Source organism: Anser cygnoides, chromosome 4, assembly GCF_040182565.1.
Source record: "Anser cygnoides isolate HZ-2024a breed goose chromosome 4, Taihu_goose_T2T_genome, whole genome shotgun sequence".
Lineage (NCBI taxonomy): Eukaryota > Metazoa > Chordata > Aves > Anseriformes > Anatidae > Anser > Anser cygnoides.
The window spans coordinates 34185596-34204205 of NC_089876.1; the positions used below are offsets into that span (position 1 = coordinate 34185596).

Genomic DNA, 18610 nt, shown 5'->3' on the forward strand with positions numbered 1-18610 from the left:
TATAAAAATACCAAGGTGCAGGATCAAATTCAGTGAAAGGATAAGCAAGCATCCAAGATTTAGGACTTCAAAAAGGCAAAGTCTGGTAAGAAAGCGAGTCAAGGGAGTTACACATACTTATAAGCGTGGAGGTCTGAAGGTAGAGAAGGCTTTCAAGTAAAAGATGTGAAAATTATTAGTCATCAAATCCTACATAGCTAAAGGCCTTGCAGAGGAGGGCTCTGCAACTGCCAGCCTCAATAGCAATCTTGGAAGAGACAAGAGGGAGCCAGTCTACTCAAGAAAGAAAGTTTCATCATAGAAGCCAAGTACTATAAAGATAAACTCTTAAGAGCCAGGCTTGTGAAGGATATTAAGAAAAGCACACACAGGTTCTTTATCACATTAGCAAGACAGCATAAAAAGAAAATGAGTATTTTTGCCAGTGAAGACAAAGCAGAGATTAAAGACAACCATAGTAGGGGCAAAAGCAATACCTTGCCTTCAGTTTACCTAAGTCATATGTTCTTAGCATTGTTTATATGAAGTTGCTTTCAAAATGTAATTACTATGCATCAGTGATTGAAAACTTCCCCTTCAATTTCCCATTTCAAACAGGAGTTGCTTCCGTATTTTCACTACAGCTAGAAAAAGCATTTACTGAAATAGTTCAGAAAAAAAACAACCACACAAAACAAACAAACAAAAACCCACAAAAAAAAATCAGATGCAGCATAATGTTAGCCAAACAGGAATAAGATTGATAATCCACTTTCCTTTAGCACTATAAAGTAGCTGTAAAATCACTACTCATGGCACATGGGAAGATACAGGAAGTTCACTGACTTCAGTAGTAGTACTATATAAAAAGAAACCAAAAAGCTGAAAGAAGCTATGTTCTTTCTCACCTGAATTTGCAGGCACTTGTAAATTTACCAGAGAAAAAGAGCTCCCTCTTTCAGTATTATTTATCCTATGCTCAAAGGTGACATCTCATTAAGGTTTAATAAAGTTTAGTTTGGATGGTTTTGTATTATTCAAGTGCTTTATGACGCGTCACTAATTTTGTCCTTGGATGAATGAGTATGTGCTGTCTATTTGTGAGATGTATCTTCATCCCGTCTTAAAATATTTTTTCCTCATTCCTTTGCTAACTGTGAAGAAACAGGAGAAGTAGTAACTCTTGCTATAGGTTCACTGCTTTCTTTACCATTTAGTTATCCTCTTTTTCCTTAAAAGAGCACAGAAACATTGCGCAAGAAGTTACATTCCCAAGAAGTAACTTTTCAACAAATTCCAGTATAAAATTTTACTTCCCTGCATGTAAGTTGTCACCAAATCTCATACACACACAGGTACACAAGTATACCTGGCATCACTTTCATAAAACGTGAACATCAAAGTAAGTTTCTGCTACAGTCACACACAGTTAGAGCAACTGCTCAGTGAACACAGTTTTCTCAATCAGCACGAACTAAGCAGGCAGAATACATTTTTACTGGTAGCTACAATTGTGAAATATTGCCTGCAAACAGCAAAGCGGTGAAAAATCATGCTACTATGGTAAGAAGAGAAATGAATTGTGACGGCAGTAGCATCACATGCAGACTGCTGTCTCAACAAACTACAGGATGTTTCGTTTCGCCGTTCTCTCTCACAAACAGGGACTCATTCCCACGTTTACATCAGGCCTCCTGACTCATCCTGGCAGAGGGTGCAAAGCTTCTTTCCTCGCAGCTCAGGCTCTGCTATCTGGCACTCCAGAAAATACACCTATCTGCTCCGTGAACAGCCCTGCTGGTTGCTGGAGGCCAGGCTGCTTTGCACAGACTATTTGCCTACTATACAAGAGTTACCTACATTTCAACTGAAAAAATTAACAGTGCTAGTGATTCTTCATAGGTGGATAGATCACTTGCTTATAAAAGCTATGCTTTTGCTAGGCAAGGTAAGACATACGATGGATTAAGCTTAATTCTGTGAATTTAATTATTAAATACAGGCTATAATATTTACAGATGCTGTTATGAGAACTGAAAACCAGTCTGTGCATTGTTAGCATCCAACTGAGGCTTTGAACCTTACAGTAGGAAAACTTGCCAGATTTCCCTCTCCAGGTCCTTACTTATTTATTTATTAGTAAAATCAAGTTTCTCTCAGGATATTTGATTGCTTCATAGAATTAAACAGCCAAATGTTATCCACACTGTAATCACAGGACCCAATTCTCAAGCAATCTTCTGCCTCTGGGGTGTTGCATGAACAGCAGAAAGCAGAATCTGTGGTCTCAGTCATCCACACACTCCTTTGCTTTCTCCTGAGAAGACAGTGAGCGTGAACAAAGCCACCAGATCACTCATCCCTTCCTCGTCCTAAATGATGCCACCAGCACTCCTTTTCTGAAGCATCCAAGCCCATGTTTGAAAAGCCCTACTATATGCTGCAAAAGTTGCCAATTCCTTAAAGTGGAGCTACTCTTCAGGGAAATGCCAAACCAAGAGTAATGCACTAACAGAGCTGCTTATACAGCAGGGCTCTTTGCCTGGTTTTCATGATAATACGGGGACTCTGCTTCCCTGATCAACAAAATGTTTCTTCAACGAAGTCACAGCCTGACTCAGCTGGTTTTGCTAGCTTTATCACCTTAAACGATCTCTCTCCAAAAAATTAACGACTATGTGGACATCTTTGTAACATCAAAAATATCAGCCTGTATTCCATATCTCGCAGATACCGTAGCTGACACCAGTGGATAATGGCCAACTGCTCACGAGTGGAGCTGCAGAACCGTGCCTCACTGCCAGTTCATCACATACCACTCGTTGGACCTCAGCCCGTCCACCTCTGCGTACTCTGTTCTCCTTAACAATATTAAAGATCACCTCATGAGTTCATGCAGAATTCTGTACAAAGAAATTATTAACATGTGCAAAGAATGAATCAAATGAATACAAATCTTAAGCGGATTTCATCCATAAGATTTTAAACTGTTCTAAAGAAAATGTAACAAGTAACTACATGTAGCCAAGCAAAATGTATGTACCTGTTTCCTGTTATCCAAAAGGCACATTTCTGTGAGCACCATAGTTCATGACTATGCACAACTGCAGGACTATTTCAAACACAGCATATACAATTATTCATACACGCATGTTAAGCATAAAGTATTAAATGGCCCTTTTGAGATCAACTACTTTGCTAGCCAGTTTGCATATATAACTGTAGGAACTGTATATGCAAATCAAGGACGTAATTGCACTAATGATTATGGACCTGAGCCCTGTCATTTGAAAGTTGGACCTAAACGTAGCTTAAGCTTGAACAGTCTTTGTTAGTTCAGCTGAGATAACACTATGTAAATTTACTTGGAACAGAGACAAGTGCCGCTTTTAGATGCACGTCCACATCTTCCGCTGGTTTCAGTGGGAGCTTTTAGCAGAACTGGGAACGAGGATTTATCCCATACATAGGATATATAAAGAGCTAGGACCTTTGTGATACTTGCTCTGGTCGACTGAATTTGGATGTGTCATCAGTGAGTGCAATTCTCACTGACAGAACTGAGCTGGCCTCCACAGGACTGCATTTAGCTGAAAGCTGCTATACACACACCATCACGTGGCTTTTCAGTCACCTTGCCCTGCGTCTCTCTGGTCACTCCAAAGAAAAGTTCCATCACCTGCTCTGACTGCTAGAAATTCTCCCATCACTGTGCAGTAACATTTTCAAAGGTCTCAAGGAAGAGGGTAAATATCAATTAACTTCAGGAATCCATATCAGTGCAGTGGCCAGGGTCTGCTAAAAGTAGAACAAGGAAACAAAAGATTGGAATATTTGTATCACGCAGCATTTTGTGGTGCTACTGGGATTCGAAAACCTAATTCTCCAACTGTTGTTATGAATGCTTGTTTACATTAAGACAAGATATAGCTCCAGACTGAGCTTCTCTAGCCAATCTCTCAAGTACAAAGCAGCACGCCTTAGAAGTCTCCAACCACTCATAAAGACAGATACCAGCAGAATGTCACTCCATAACGTTTTCTAACTTAATGGGTTTTGTCTTTTTCAACAAAAGAACAGAATCAAATCATCTGTTTCAGCACACCTTGAAAACTGTTTCAGAGCAGGCACGTTGGTTATAAAATCACTTACAAACATCAAAGTCAATGAAGAAGCCTGGAGCGATGCAGAATTCTGGTCCCGAATCTTAAACACAGAACTTCATCAGCATTGCTGCTTTCTGATTATCTCTACTACATGTAAAACATTCCTGAAAACATGACAGGAGAGAATTTAATCAGCTCCTTTTATAGACTGATGTTTAGTGTGAAAGCAATAGGTATGGCGGAGTGAAGGGATTTTTCTTTAGGATTTGGTAGCAGTCTTGACTTGGACAAAAACTGAAATTTCTGAAATCCTGCTGTAATGAGAACTGAGATCAGCAGGGAAGAGAAACGCTGCAGTTCTTGCTCTGGCCAGAGGTACGATATGCTGTTATACCAGTCACTAAAACACCATCTTGCTGCTTTGACTGCCAGGCACTGATAATCTCTGCTGCTCCCTCAGGTAGTTTCCAGACCTAAAGAGGAGTCACCAGCACATTCAGACAAGCTATCCCAATTTTACCAGGACTAGAAAGCCCAAGAATAAACCTAAGGGGAGGATGACAGATTTTTTTTTTTTAATTAGAGAATTAAAAAGAAAAAAGTAGAAAATTAGAAGAGCACTTACAAGGGAGACAAGAAAATCTGAGAAGGTAACTAAATAGTAGAAAACAAAAAGATAAGTGGAAGCCAAGAACAAAAAGTAGCAACAGGATCAAGAAGAAACTCTACAACGAAATAGATGAAGAGTAGCAAAACAAGCAACTGGAGCTTAGAACAAGGATTTCACAAAGAAGTACAAAGTAAGGAAGGACAGAAAAAAAAAGAGTAAAGTGGTCTTCAGGGCTCCCGTTTTCCCATCTACTTTTTTTTTTATTACTCCTTTTCAGTACTTTTTAGCTACATGGCTTGCACCTTCCAAGAAAAATGTGGGTCCATGGGTTTCTTTGAATCCTTTCTCATGAGGTAAACCTGGTATTGACATAATTAAGTTTTTTAATTGCATTGGAGAACTGACTGTCCTGAATGAATGTCTTAAGCTACTTTCCCACATCTTCAATGCACTTGTGCAAACGCTGGTTTGCACGTGAACATCAGAATTTGTTAGTGCAAATCCTAACTGACAGAAGCAGACTGGACTTTGCATACGCAGAAGATGTAAAGTTCAGTTCAGCAAGCATATACTGGGAAGCTTTGTCCTCAGGCATTTTTAAACAGCTTCACCTCATATTCTTCCTCTGTGGGAAAGCCACCTAGAGAGGAATTTGCTGTGTGACTGCTCCAGGTCCAGGAAGTGCAGTGCTGGAAGCATGCAGAGGTGATGCGACGGGCCATAGATAGTAGGAATAAATAATGAATGTCATTAGAAGTCCCTTTAAGTAGATCCATCCACCCATTTTCTGTGGGAAAGTGATTTTGTCCATTTTTCTCTCCCCTGAAACAATTATGCTCAGCGTTGTGCAATGGTTAGAATTTGGCTGGAATAATTAAGCATTTCCCATGATGATACTAAAGGAGAAGGCACCAACAGTCTATTAGTCATTCTTCCTTGCAGGGTGTGCAAACGTCAGACTAGAAGCCTTCTCCCTTGGGACATGACAATGCACACAGTTATTAGCAAAACACGTTCGGATGATGTACCTACAGAAAAGAAAGCACTGAACATACAGCTACAAATTGGAATTGCATCAAACGTGGCAAGCTCTCACAATCAACTTCTGTCAGACACAGAAACACTGCTTGATTTCTCCTAAATTTACCTCTGCAGCTGTCAGCACAGCGTCTTGTATAACATTCATGCTGCCACCAGCCCCGTAATACCTGTCCACAGCCCCAGAGGAACACGCAGCCTTCTCATCAGTTGTGCGATTCCAGCCCTTCCTGGACTGAGTGCGACAGTGATGCTGAAAAAATTCCTTGCTCATTTTTCCTCCTCCTCGCTTTTCCATTCCCCCTTCCTCCAAAGAAGGGCAGCTAACAACAGATGCCGGAGACAAACAAGCACCCCTTCTGCCCGGGGTGAGGGAACAGACGAATGCCCTGACACTCATAAGAAACAGAGGGAAAAGTGATCAATGGGAGGCCAACAAGGAAACCAGTACTTCCACGGGAATGCTGTCATTTTGGTAAAAAGCTAGAATTCCCAGCCTAACAAGGAGCCAGGAAGTTTCTACAATAGGGACTGAAACTGAATTATACTGTACACCTGGGAAGGTTAGCTACTGTGTAAGTGGTATTCACAAAAGGAAAAATCTGTGTGAGTAGTGGATTTCTTGGGTTCTAGGCATCCCCAAAATATCAAGAGGCTAAACAGTTCAAGAAAACAAAAACAAAAAAAAATCAAAATATTTTTATTGTGTCAATGTAATATTTAAAAAATTAAAGCAACTTAAGTTCTATTTTGAAATAAGCCCAACTGAAACATGCTGCTTTTTCTCCTTCAAAATTTCATTCTACTTCTTAAACTAAACTCACATCAATAGTATCAGTGCCAAGGACACGCAAGTTTCTCATGACTTTATAATTTTATTGAAATTTTTCTGTTCAGTTCTTGTCATCTACATCCTCCCCAAAAACAAAAACAAAAAAAAATCACCATAAGACTTGCCTTACTTTAGCATTTGGTGACAGAGGTTGTATTTTGGGAGCCTACAAAGTTGTGTGATGCTTCAGTTGAGGCCCTGAACCCACCAGTATTTCTGAACAGCTACAGTCACACCTTATATGCAGTATCACAAAGTAGATAGGTAGTAGAGTCACTGAGGTGTCAACCCAGAGAAGTTCTCCCTAAAAAACTGGGAGGAAAAAAAAAAAGTTGCATCCCCAACTGCTGAAGCGTTACTCAGAAGCCCCATAAGTTTCCATCTTAAGCACATGATTCTGGACACCCTGTGGCTCTTCAGTTGTTGGCCTAGTTGATAAGAAATTAATGATAAACCAGACTGAGTTGCACACATCAGAGATTTAACCTTCTATAATGGTCTCTAAGTGAGGCATGTAACTGTAATCCATTGTGTGAAGCACACAAGCCAACAAGCTCTGCATATACAAAAATCTCCAACTCTTCAATTTTACATTCACAGAGAGCTTTCCCAGTTTAGTACTTTCTCAGCAGACGATAAGAAAAAACTGACATTTTTGCTATACTCCTGAATAAATACATTTCAGTAAATACTCAATCCATTTTCCAAATTACACAATACGCAGCATGGTATCCAGAGGTTCCTTCAGCAAAGGAAGAAAAGAAGGTTTAAGCTGACTTTTATACTTCCTTAGCAAGTGGTAATATTTCAATCTTCCTCAACACAGGAGCTTCCTTTTTCCTCTTAGCTCTGTCTGGAGCTTTTCTTTTTCAGGCGTCTAAATCTGATGCTTTCTCCTGTGATAAAGTTGACTTTTTTCATTTCTGCCTATTGTCCTCTAGGTTGTTCCATGCTTCTTCTGAGTACTCCAGCGTTAGCAATGTTTGCTGTTGTTTGAAAAGATTAATGCATCTCTTGCCTCTCTCAGATCAGTTATGAAGATATTATTTAAACAAGTGGCACCCAACACTGACCCTGAAGAACCCCATTAAAATTTTTGCTACAGCTAGATACAGTGCTATTAATATCACTACTCACTGAGAACAATCTGTCATTCCCCAAGCTAAGCTTATCTTATTACATGCAGGCTGCTGCTGCTACGAGGGCTAAGGTTCCTATGTTTGGGGTGTTTTGTTTGTGGTTTTGTTTTATTTTTACAACACGGGGAAAGCTGTACTTTTCAAGGTACTAAACAGAAGTGCAAATCAAAAAAAAGTCAAGATGCTGACATACTAAACCAGATATAGCTCTAAACCAGTACCAAGAGCTACATCTTTAATCAGCTTAACAACCAGTTGTGAACAAGTGACATTTCTAAAAGACTGATTAAAAAATCCTTCCTGTGTTCTTAACAATTTGGAGACCTCATTCAAAAATTAGTATAAACAGCAAAATGGGAAGAAGGTCAGTGCTGCAGTAGGCTTAAGAAAAGCACAATGTTTCTACTCCCTGCATTTATGCTACTCAGCATCTGTAACTAAAACAGTATTTGTCTGCTACAGCAAAGTTGGTTTTCATCTAATGCAAGTTTATCAGAATACACTGTGCCTTTCTCCATTTTTCTCCATGCACAGCAGGCACAAAAGCACTTTTATTTATTAAAAATTATTTTAAAAGGCTTATGTATTGAGAATTCAAAATCAAGAGCGAGAAAGAATATAAAAGCATTTGCAATTGAAAAAGTTCAGGCAGGAAACAATTTCAAGCACCTAAGGACATTATAAAGTACCATCAGCTTGAAAAAATAACAGAGAGAGAAGTACAAAACCAGCATTACCTTGAACTCTTTTTCAATGTTGGCCAACTTGGCAAGCTCATTGCTGAGTTCCAGAGCAGTGAGTACAGGATCTTCACTGGAGAGGGACAGGTAAGCTGGACTGGCCAGTCCTTTGTAGGCATTTATTCTTGACCTAGAGTGACTGAAAGAATCATGCTTTTGCTTCTCTGTGCAGTCATTACATTTGCAGAAATAATCATGAGGTCTTTCTATCCTTGCTCCTTTCATCAACAGCATGTGCACAACTTCGTATTTTTGGCAGTGGGCAGCTAAAATGATGGGAGTGATGTCTGGAGAAAAGCGGGTGCCGTCTTCATCATAGGAATAAAAATCATCGTCCTGGAGCTCCTGCTCGCAAGGGCTCAGAGTCAGTCGCTTATTTACTGAAAAGCCAGGGTGATTCAAAATTGCTTCCACTATCCTAATGTAGCCCTTGCTGATTGCGAGCAGCAGGGCATCTCCAATCCGTGCCAAGTTCTCTTTTTTTAACAGAAGTTCTGTCACTTCCAAATGTTCATTCCCTACAGCAAGCTGCAAGGCGTTTTGGCCCATGTAGTCAACACAGTTGACATTCAGTGTTTTTGACTCCTCTAGCATTTTGCGCACCACAGGTATGTTCCCATACTCTGCTGCATCCAGAAAGCGTTCTTCTTCAGCAGTTAGACTAGTGCCTCTGTTGTTGAACATGAATGCCGGGCCTCTAATGGCCTGCCGCCTTCCCTTTTCCCTCATCATCGTCATACGCCTCAGAGATGGACTTTCTTCAATGTACCTAATGAGGGGAAGAAATAAAAAGGTCACAGAATTTCAGTGTTGGCTATCTGCAGCTTCCACCTCTCCCGAGGCTACAAAAACAGCTACGTACCTCATTTTGTCCTGTGTCATTTGCCCACCTATTAACTAGAAGCGTTCCTTCAGGGATCTTTCTGCCTTCAGGTATTTTGTATGCAATCTAAAGGCACTCACAGGTTCAATTCCACAGGCCATTTCTGTTCTGTTAGTATGGTCAATTTTTTTTTCTTCAATATCAGATGTCACTTCTCTTCAGAAATCCCTCCCAAGACGCTTTTATATATAAAATGTAAACACATCTACTATACCAAGCTGCACCTTCAATAGCAATCAATAACCCCAAATAGGGATTCAAGCTGATGGTTCAAGGTAAGCAATATTTACACTTGCCATACTGTACTTTGCCTAAGTTAGAGGTGAAGACAAGTTTTCTTCCCACTGTTTTGCTGAGCAACACGCAGTGAAGCCTGATCTCATGCCTTTTAGTGTTTACTACTAGAAACGTTAAACAAATCTGGAAGGATCTACTCACAGGTGAGCGTGGTCCAGTTAGATATCTTTGAAGAACAGAAGTTCACACATGTCGAGCAGACTTTCTGGATACTAGTAACTAAACTGCTCACAGATTCCAGACCTTGGGTACTATCCTATCTAGATGGGATCAGCTCTCACTCCAACTGGAGTTCTGCAATGCTGCACGCTATGTGGGGCCTACCTCTATTAGAGCATCTACTTTTCAAGGAGCTGAATGGAAGAAGCTGTCTAATGTCACCATAGGAGCATATATTAAAAACAAAACAAACAAACAAACAAGCATTCTTGTAATATAACTCCTTATGACCCCCCCCTAAAATAGGAAAGTGAGTTACTGAATAAAAATTGGGATGGCAGGTTACACCGGGAAGAAGAAATCGAGGTGTAGTGATGTGAGATTGTTTAGGAAAGGGAACTGAGAACCAACTGGGAAAGCTGAAGAAACGAAGAAAGTAGATCTATGAGGCAATTAAAAATAAATAAATAAAATACTGGCTAAGAGCAACAGGGACAAATGTGAACAGGCTGAGAAAATAGCCGCATCAGATGATAACCTGGAACTAGCTAGGGAAGAAAACTACAGAGGAAAAAGAGAGCTTCAGAGAAGCGAGTCCAGGAGCTGGCATGAAAACTAGGCCTGAGCTAAGAGATTGAGGAGCAAACATTACCTAGCTGGAAAAAACAACAAGAAGCAATTGTCTGGAGAGGTCTGAAACAACAAAATAGATGGGATCAGGCTGAAGAGGTCACAGCTGCAGGGGAAAACAAAAGCATTTTTGCCTGCCAGAGCACAGGTCAAAGACCTGAAAAGGTATTTTAGGATACAATAACCTTCCTTGGCTACTGCCTGCAGATAAACATGAAGCCTACCAGCAGTCCCCCTTTCCTTTCTAGTCCAGCTCAGCATTTGGGAAGACAGCCTTCAGCTGCTTTCAGTTAATCCACTAACTGCATGGACATAGATCACCTGAGCTGACTTGATGGGCACAGAGGCATCAATGCAGCTGATAAATATATGAGTTAATGGAGGGTGTGCTTAGAATACATATAACACAAATATATGTGTACATGTGTGTATATATATATATATATGTATATGTATAAGCGCTACATAGTCTGAGACAAACAGGCCTTATAAATCTCCAATTTGGGCCTCGAGTCCTCTGTGCCTCTGTTCCTCATCTATAAGAAAAAGAACAATTGCCTCCCATTTTACAGGAGCACTGTGAAAATGAATTTATACACCTCACTGAAAAAAAATCAGATATGAGAATAAACAGCCATGCAGAAAAACTGCAGAGGAAATTAATCCTTCTGCCCTCAGTGCAAAAGCCAAGTAAGGTGCACTGGAAAACGGGGGTCCACATAAACACTGAGAGCAAAACAGAATAATAAACAGTGCTTTTTAAGCAAACCCTGTCAGTCTGCAAAAAGACTGAACCAAGGGAAATAACAGCACTTAGACCTTGGGCACACACAGGCTATGCATTTAACAGAACACAGGGGAAGGTGCAGGACAGCTTTAAAAGTTAGATGTCCTGAGTGCTATGTGTTGAAACCCACCACGTGAGCAATGTTCTCTCAAATGCAGCGTGCGCACGCGTGTGGTTTTTTATTTTTTTTTTTGACATACCTGGATTTCCCCATACACTGCAATGTCAGCCCTCCTGGTTTTCATTGGGCTTATCTAATTCTATTCAGATTATAAGAATATGCCTGGCCTTTCAGCTATCTGCAGCAAGTATAATAAATTTAGCAAAATATTACATTTCCAGCACTTTATCAAAGCTCTGTGCACCACAAAAGGTAGCCCCCACACAATATTGCAGTTAGCACAAAGGGGAAGTTCCATTTCAGACCAAGTGAGGAGATTCATTACCAAGGGCAGCGCCCCCCTGGGATGTAGCAGTGGATCTACATTTTGTATTTTCATGTGTGGTTGGTATTTCCAGACTGCCAGAAATGACCTGGGTGGCACTGTAGTGTAAGTAATGCTAAATGGTACTTACTTCTTGAAATACGTGCCAAAACTCCTTTGCCACATATGACAGATATTTTTTTCCCCTTGTTCTTGTACCACCTTCCTTAAGTCTATGAAAATTTATCTTGCATAACAGACAGGATTTGTGACTGTGCTAAACACTGAATTGATTTAATACCTAAAGCTCGGGTATATTTCACATTCGGGAATATTCAGATATGATGCCTTGAGCCCAGAGTGCTTATAGTGAACTGCCACAGTATGCTACTGCCTTATTCCCCCCACAAAATCAAGAAGTGTAACAAGAAATAGTCTTTTCATAGTTGCCTTTCAAACAAGATAACAAGACCTTATTGCCTGCTATGCTATTAGGTTTCCATTCTTCCACCTCCTAAAACATAAAGCTACAAAAATGTATTTGTTTACTATAATATTATACAGGAAAAAATAAGTGAGTATACAAAACCAAGAAATAAACACGGAACTGACAGACTCATGCTGATTTGTTGATTTAAGACTCTGAACAGTTGCCCTGAATCTCATTTGTCTTTTTATGGAATACAGAACAATATATTCAGTATAATTTTTCAGTATAATTTAAAATATGCCACTTTTATTTTCAGTTATATCTATCTTTCTTTCAAAATCCATTGTCTGACTGAGGTGACTCATCTGACATCTGTATAAACAGATACATCGTTCCAAAGGTGTTGCACTGGAATATCTTCTCAATGAGGAAGATTTCCTTAGCTATAAATCTTGTTACAGAAATGATGTATTTGAAGTGACTGCAATATCTTATCAAAATAAAGATGAAAGTTGCTTGGTGTTTTCATGACTAAAATATCATCAAGGCCTTCTGAAAAAAAATGAAGAGAACAAAAAATTGTGTACAGCTCCACATACAGACAGAAAACTGTCAGGGTCATCCATACCTCCCTTCTGTCTCCTCCTCCTCTTCCTTCAGCAAATTCAAAGACCTTGAAGGCAGTGCAGCTCTGGCCAGAGCACTGCATGCAGTAAGTATCAGGTACAGGGCCGCCTATTCCATTTTCTGCTTTCCTGTTCTTACAACTAAGATTTTTTAAGCTATCCCAAAAGATCAAGAAAATGGTGTAAGTGGATTATTTAAGAAAAAAATACTTAAGTTTTAATCAAAAAAAGTATGCTGCATTTGTCAACTTAAGTAATCAAAACAAAATGTCAACTCATATCTCTAAATATCATTAGGGTGGCTTAAAACTGAGATTAAAATAGAAGTAAATTTGTATTAATTGTGTTCTATTTTCTAGAGCTTTTAAAGCTCATTTTCTCAAACCTGACTCTGTAAGGAGGTGACAACTCATATTAAAAGAAAGAAGAGATGGAGAGCATGATGTTCTTCCTGCCTGATGCCAATAGTTGGGAAAAAAAAAACCAAAAAAAAACCACCCAAAACAACAAAATAAGAATCTGTGGCAAACAAGAACAGAACACCACCAAGCAAGAGAAGTGTCCAGTTATTATACCTTAATCCTTCACCACAGATGCACCGCAGCGTTACGTGAATTCCAGTCCTAGTACCCAGGCTGTGTAATTATGCTACATACTATGCAGCACAAAGGTAAAAAAGAGCAGAATTCAGCCTCCATCTGCTGACATGAAGCAGCAGCTGAACCCCCCCCATTTTTTCCCCACCCGTGTTTTTCACATTTCACTGCAAGAAAAGGGGTCTATAAAGCCTCAAGCCTCTGTTTGCTGCTCAGCTCAAATAAGAAGGATGGAATTGGAAAAAAGCAATGATGTTAACTGAAGCACACCAGTTTCACCCCCATCAGGGCATGTTTCCCTTGGCCCTAAGCACGCGCCAGTTCTGCTGCTGTTCTGAGGAGCCAAATGGCTTCACTGACAAGATGGAAGAACTCCAGTAACTGTACAGAAAACTTCACAATCTTTCAGTTATCAGAATAAAACAAGGATGTTCTTGCAGGTTTTATTTCCTTAACTATTCTGTATCTAATACATTTAAGTTTACCTTAAATGTTTTGTCTAAAAAGCCTGACCTTTATATGTGCAATAAAAAAAAAAAAGAGAGGTATTCTTTTCCCCACTAAGCAAGCAATGACCTCTCTGTCTTTTGTGCCTTGCATGCATCACATTCACTACGACTTTGTACCGCATTGTAGTGTTGCCTGACACTGGACAGTATTCCTGAAATTGATTATTTTTTCCTCTGGATGTAGTTATTTCTAAAGTACAATAGTAGAAACCTGAGTAGCACACTGACTAAGGACTCAAGAAGCATTATGATTCCTCTGCTTCTACCAAGGATTATTTCAGTCACTGATTTCTACTCTGTTAATCTACCCAACTCTTTTCACTTTCAAGCTTTCAGAATTCTAGCAGAAGGACAGAAATGTGGGACAAATGACATTTGCCTGTGTTCTGCTGTTTATCTTATGAACAGCAATTCAGAAGACTTATAATCACGCTTCCAAGTCTACTTTTTAATGCTGCAAACTGTATAAGCCATTTTTAAAAAGAGAAAAGTTGGAGAAAGAAGTTTCATTCTGGGCCTTCCCAAACCTAAACAGCAAGTTTACAACATTCACGCTGAAGAACAAGCTGTTATTCTACCTGAATTATTCAATGCAATAAAAGCTGGCATCAATGACTTAGAAGCATTTTACTCCACTGCTAACCTGCGGTACAACACGAGCAATCTTGGTTCTGTTCTAGCCCTGAAAAGGAAGCACAGGCCAGTGATTACAGGCAGATCAGACAAGCACATCACTCAAACAGCAATGCATGCACAGATTCAGAAGCCATACACTATCACCTGCCACACAGCAGACACAGACTGTGCCTCTAGTTCTGCCAGAAGTAACCTCTGAGATCCCAGCTTTAAAACTGAAGAACGATAACTGCCTTACTCCCAGAACTAAGCGTTCAGACATGCACATACGCATGAGCAGCGTTTTAGCTCATTACTCCTGAGATCTTCTAAACTAAGCGATCTCAAACACGTGCTTTGCTACCACCACAAAGAGGCTGTGCTGTTCCACATGCAGTGCCCCAGGCCGCATTAGATGGGCAATCCCTCCAGACCACTGCCTCACTCAAACGAGGCCTTTGCCGTCCCTCCAAACCCTGCTACAGTCACGTGCCAAAACAGGCTGTTGGTTAATTTTTTTTTTCAACCAGTAAAAATGGTGTCACATTCCTACATCTTTGCATACTGCACTCTGAAGAAGCTTGCATGTGTTTCACACAATTTGGGAATCTCCGCACCACACGTAAAATGTATTAAATGTCAGCTTCTTTCTCCCTTCTGGGAAGCCCAGGCAGTAGTCTGCAAGAGACAGGGTAATTCAGCTGAAGAACAGAACATAAATCAGGCCAGCTGCAAAATCTGACCCCAGTCTATGTGCTCCCACTGCTCCGAAATGACATAATCCATCATCCAAAATGCCCTCATGTCAGCTTACAGAAGTAGTGGCTCAGAACTGGAAAGAGCTACAGTCAAAAATGGAACAAGGCCCTATGAGATATCGGGAGGAGGTATACACAACACTGAACTTGTTCCTTCCCCCCGCTCCCCAAACTATGCAGAGCTTTTTCCTACCATTACTCACCACTAATTCCTCAACCAAAAAGTACCACTTGTCTGAACTCCTGTGGAAATAAAAGTTATGCATTTTGGTGAGAATGAATCTGCGTGCATATCAAAAAAGGCAAACAGGCCTCAGCGGGAAAGAACCAGGCAAACAGGGCTGCAGCAGCACACAATTTTAAAGCCACTTTTACACTGTCCTTCATTTGCGTTCTCTCATTCTGCTCATGAAAACTTCGTTATGGTTTTGAGATAGTCTCAGGAAGTCAGGCGTGAGATGCCCACTACACTTAATTTGCAATTTTTGTCCACGTTTTTCTCTCTGGGACATATCGTACCATGTGTAATAGAAGCATTACATCCAGTCTGCAGTCTTGGTGGAAATCCAAGGTTAATTACTTTTTCTAGCAATATTTGGCACAGGAGGGAGCCAATGTACATTGACAGGTACCTTGCACAAGTTACAAGCTTTCAGAGTGAAGACATTTCAAACATCATCTAAGTGTATCTCCCCATGCAAACCACTTCATATCCTCTTGCCTCCTTCCCCTTCCACTTGTCAGTGCTGAATACTTAGATCACAAATTCTTCCAGTCTAGGACTCTCATATTCTGCACACACCAAAGCCTTAGGCGTATCAATCTGAGCACATCACAAGCAAACTGGTGCTCATCCATCCTATTTACGGACACTTTCAGGCTGTAGCAGCAAACACAAAACGTTACTCTGGAAGAAAAAGCCTAGTGCTATACCATGGATGACCATGGGTATGTGACAAGCAGTGGGTCTCTCATTGATGCCCTGTCACTTCCACTGCATGGCTCAACCACAGCCATTTCATCAACCCAGAGGACAGCAGCTTGCTGTCACTGCTGCGACAACCCCCAGGACAGGCTCACAAGGGTTATGTACTGGTATGAAACTCCACCAGACACAGCTCACTACAGGCTGAGGACGCACAGCTATATACGTCTGAACTCCAGTTTCAGTCCTTGTTGGCATCAATTTGTCAAGGAAAAGAATACAGCAACAGTTCTGAGGACGCTAACCAAAAAGAGATCTAGCAATTTAAGACTGAAGGCTAACAATTCGTTTGCCCAGCTCCAGCTGTACAAAAGTTAAGTGTCTGAGCCTGAACTAATCTTCTAGGCTCCTTTTATGGTGAATGGGAAAAGACAGGCACCTCAAGGAAGAAGATAAATGACTAAGCTGGCGTACCCACTGCCATTTCCTCTCTCATCCCATCGACTACAGAGGGAGCTTAGACAAACAACTTGAGCACAACTAACTTTCAGGCAGCTATACGCAGGTGAAAGATTCCTTCGCTTGAGGTCTAGATGGCTGGGTACAAGGCATTTGTGCAGAATTTCTGCACCGGCATGGCAGAAACCATTTTAATTGCGATTATCACATTCTCAGCCCTACTCTAAATATTCCTGTACTTCACAGTCATCTCTAGGGTGATTTTATTTAAGGCTCTTTCTATATTTGCTATGTTATCTTAAAACTCAAGCCAAAGCATTTGTTATTTATTACTCAAGATATTTAATTAAGAATCAAATGTTGTCCTGCAAGTATAAAATACCCAAGAAATCCTCAGAGGGGAGCCTAACTAAACTGCAGCGCGTTACAAAATGAGTGAACCCATACGCAGGCAACATTCAGTAAATCAGAGAAAAGAAAGTTAACGTTCCTATTAGTAAAATTGAATTTATTCCTTTGACAGCAAGTCCTAGTTGCGGGTGCTATTCATATATAAGGAACCAAGGAACTGAAACTCTTTAAGACATCAAATGTAGATGGAGAAAACGTATCTCAAAAACAGGTTTTCCAGCACAGGCGTCCTAGATTTCTGTGAGGAGTCAGGTTTTCATCTCTACCCAAATTATTTTAAAAGATACAAAAGCAATGTGTGAGGAGGACTGGGAGGTGAGCGAGGCTGTGTAAACCTTTGCCGAGCCAACAATTTGGATTTCCCAGCACCCGCGCCGGTGGTCGGCACAGAAGGAGCTGTATAACACACCGCACGGAGACAAGGTAAACCAAACGTGCTCACACCCCCGTTTCTCCAAACCGCTCCCGAACAGCCAGCAAAGTTTCAGAAAGCGCTGGGCTGCGGATCTAAGCAGGGCACCTCGTTACAGGAGGAAAAGGGCAGGGGAGAGGCGGGTGTGAGGGGCGGCTCGGAGGGGCGCGGAGCGGCGCGGCGCGAAATGGCCGCCAGGGGGCGCGACGGGGCCGGGGTGCCGGGGCGCAGGGGTGCGGGTGCCGGTGCCGGGCTCGGCGGGGCTGCCCCGGGGAATTTGACGGCCGGCACCCCCCTAACCCGCCCCCCGCCCCGACTTACATGGTGCTGGCAAAGGGCGGCGGTGGATAGTAGCCGAAGGGCTCCCGGAGGGTTTTCACGGCGCGCTGAGGTGGCGGAGGGGGCTCCAGCCCGCCGTTGACGCCTCTCCAGCCGCGGCGCCGGCGCTGCTGCTCCTCTTCCTCTGCCCCTTCCTCCTCCTCCTCCTCCTCCTCGTCCTGCTGCTGGTGCTGCGGGGGGAAGGTCACTCTCCCCTGCTCCTTGCTCTTCCGGCTCTTGCTGGACATGGTCGGTGGCCCCTACTGCTGCTGCTGCTCGCCCGGCAGCACCGGGGAAGGCGGCAGGAGGAGGAGGCGGAGAAAGAAAGCCCTGCCCGGCGGCGGACAGAGCACCTGGAGGGACCAAAACCCTCCCCGCAAGCCCCCCGCCGCCCCTCTGCCCTCTCCTCCCGCCGCCGCTCCGGGAGGCGGCGCGGCGCGCAGCCCGGCGGGTGCCGGCGAGCGGGGAGGCGAGCGAGAGACGGGGCTCCCGGCGGCGGCGGCTCTGCCCCTCTCCTCCCCCTGGCATCCTCCTTCGCTAGGGCACCATCGCTACTGAGGCGGCGGCACCGGGAACCGGGCGAGGAGGGGCCGGGGCCGCCTCCGCCACCTGCGGCCACCACCAGCAACGCCCCCGCCCAGCGGCCGCCCCGGGGCGGGGCGGCAGCCGCCCGTTATCGAGCGGCACCCCTGGTTTTAAGAGGCTGGATTCGCCCCTGTAGGGAGTCCTGGAAGGCGGCGACAGTTTGGGGGGGGGACCCCCGGAGCAGCGCCCGGCACCTCAGCCAGGGGCGGGAACGCCGTGAGGCGGCGTGAGGCGGCGGCTGCCTCGGTGCTCCGCGCCTGGGGGGCCCGCGCCCCACAGCGGTGCCCGGCCCCGAAAAGTCCCCCAAAAGCTAACTCGCTCCCCTCAGAAACAATTTTGCC

The 18610-nt window shown here is 42.6% G+C and overlaps 1 protein-coding gene across 3 annotated transcripts in view; it reads right to left on the reverse strand.

The window, feature by feature from the left end:
* Nucleotides 1-18441, reverse strand: part of TRPC3 (transient receptor potential cation channel subfamily C member 3) — a 42232-nt gene extending 23791 nt beyond the window's left edge. The window contains exons 1-2 of one of the 3 annotated variants that reach the window (XM_048078134.2): nt 17688-18441; nt 8442-9213 (exon numbers count right to left, since the gene is read on the reverse strand). In XM_048078134.2, coding sequence (XP_047934091.1) covers nt 8442-9213; nt 17688-17932 — 1017 coding nt within the window. In that variant the 5' untranslated portion in view covers nt 17933-18441. Of the gene's footprint in view, nt 1-8441; nt 9214-9765; nt 10200-17687 lie in introns of those variants that run through there. The other 2 variants (XM_048078133.2, XM_013191358.3) reach the window with 2 other exon arrangements.
* Nucleotides 18442-18610: the final 169 nt, after the last annotated feature.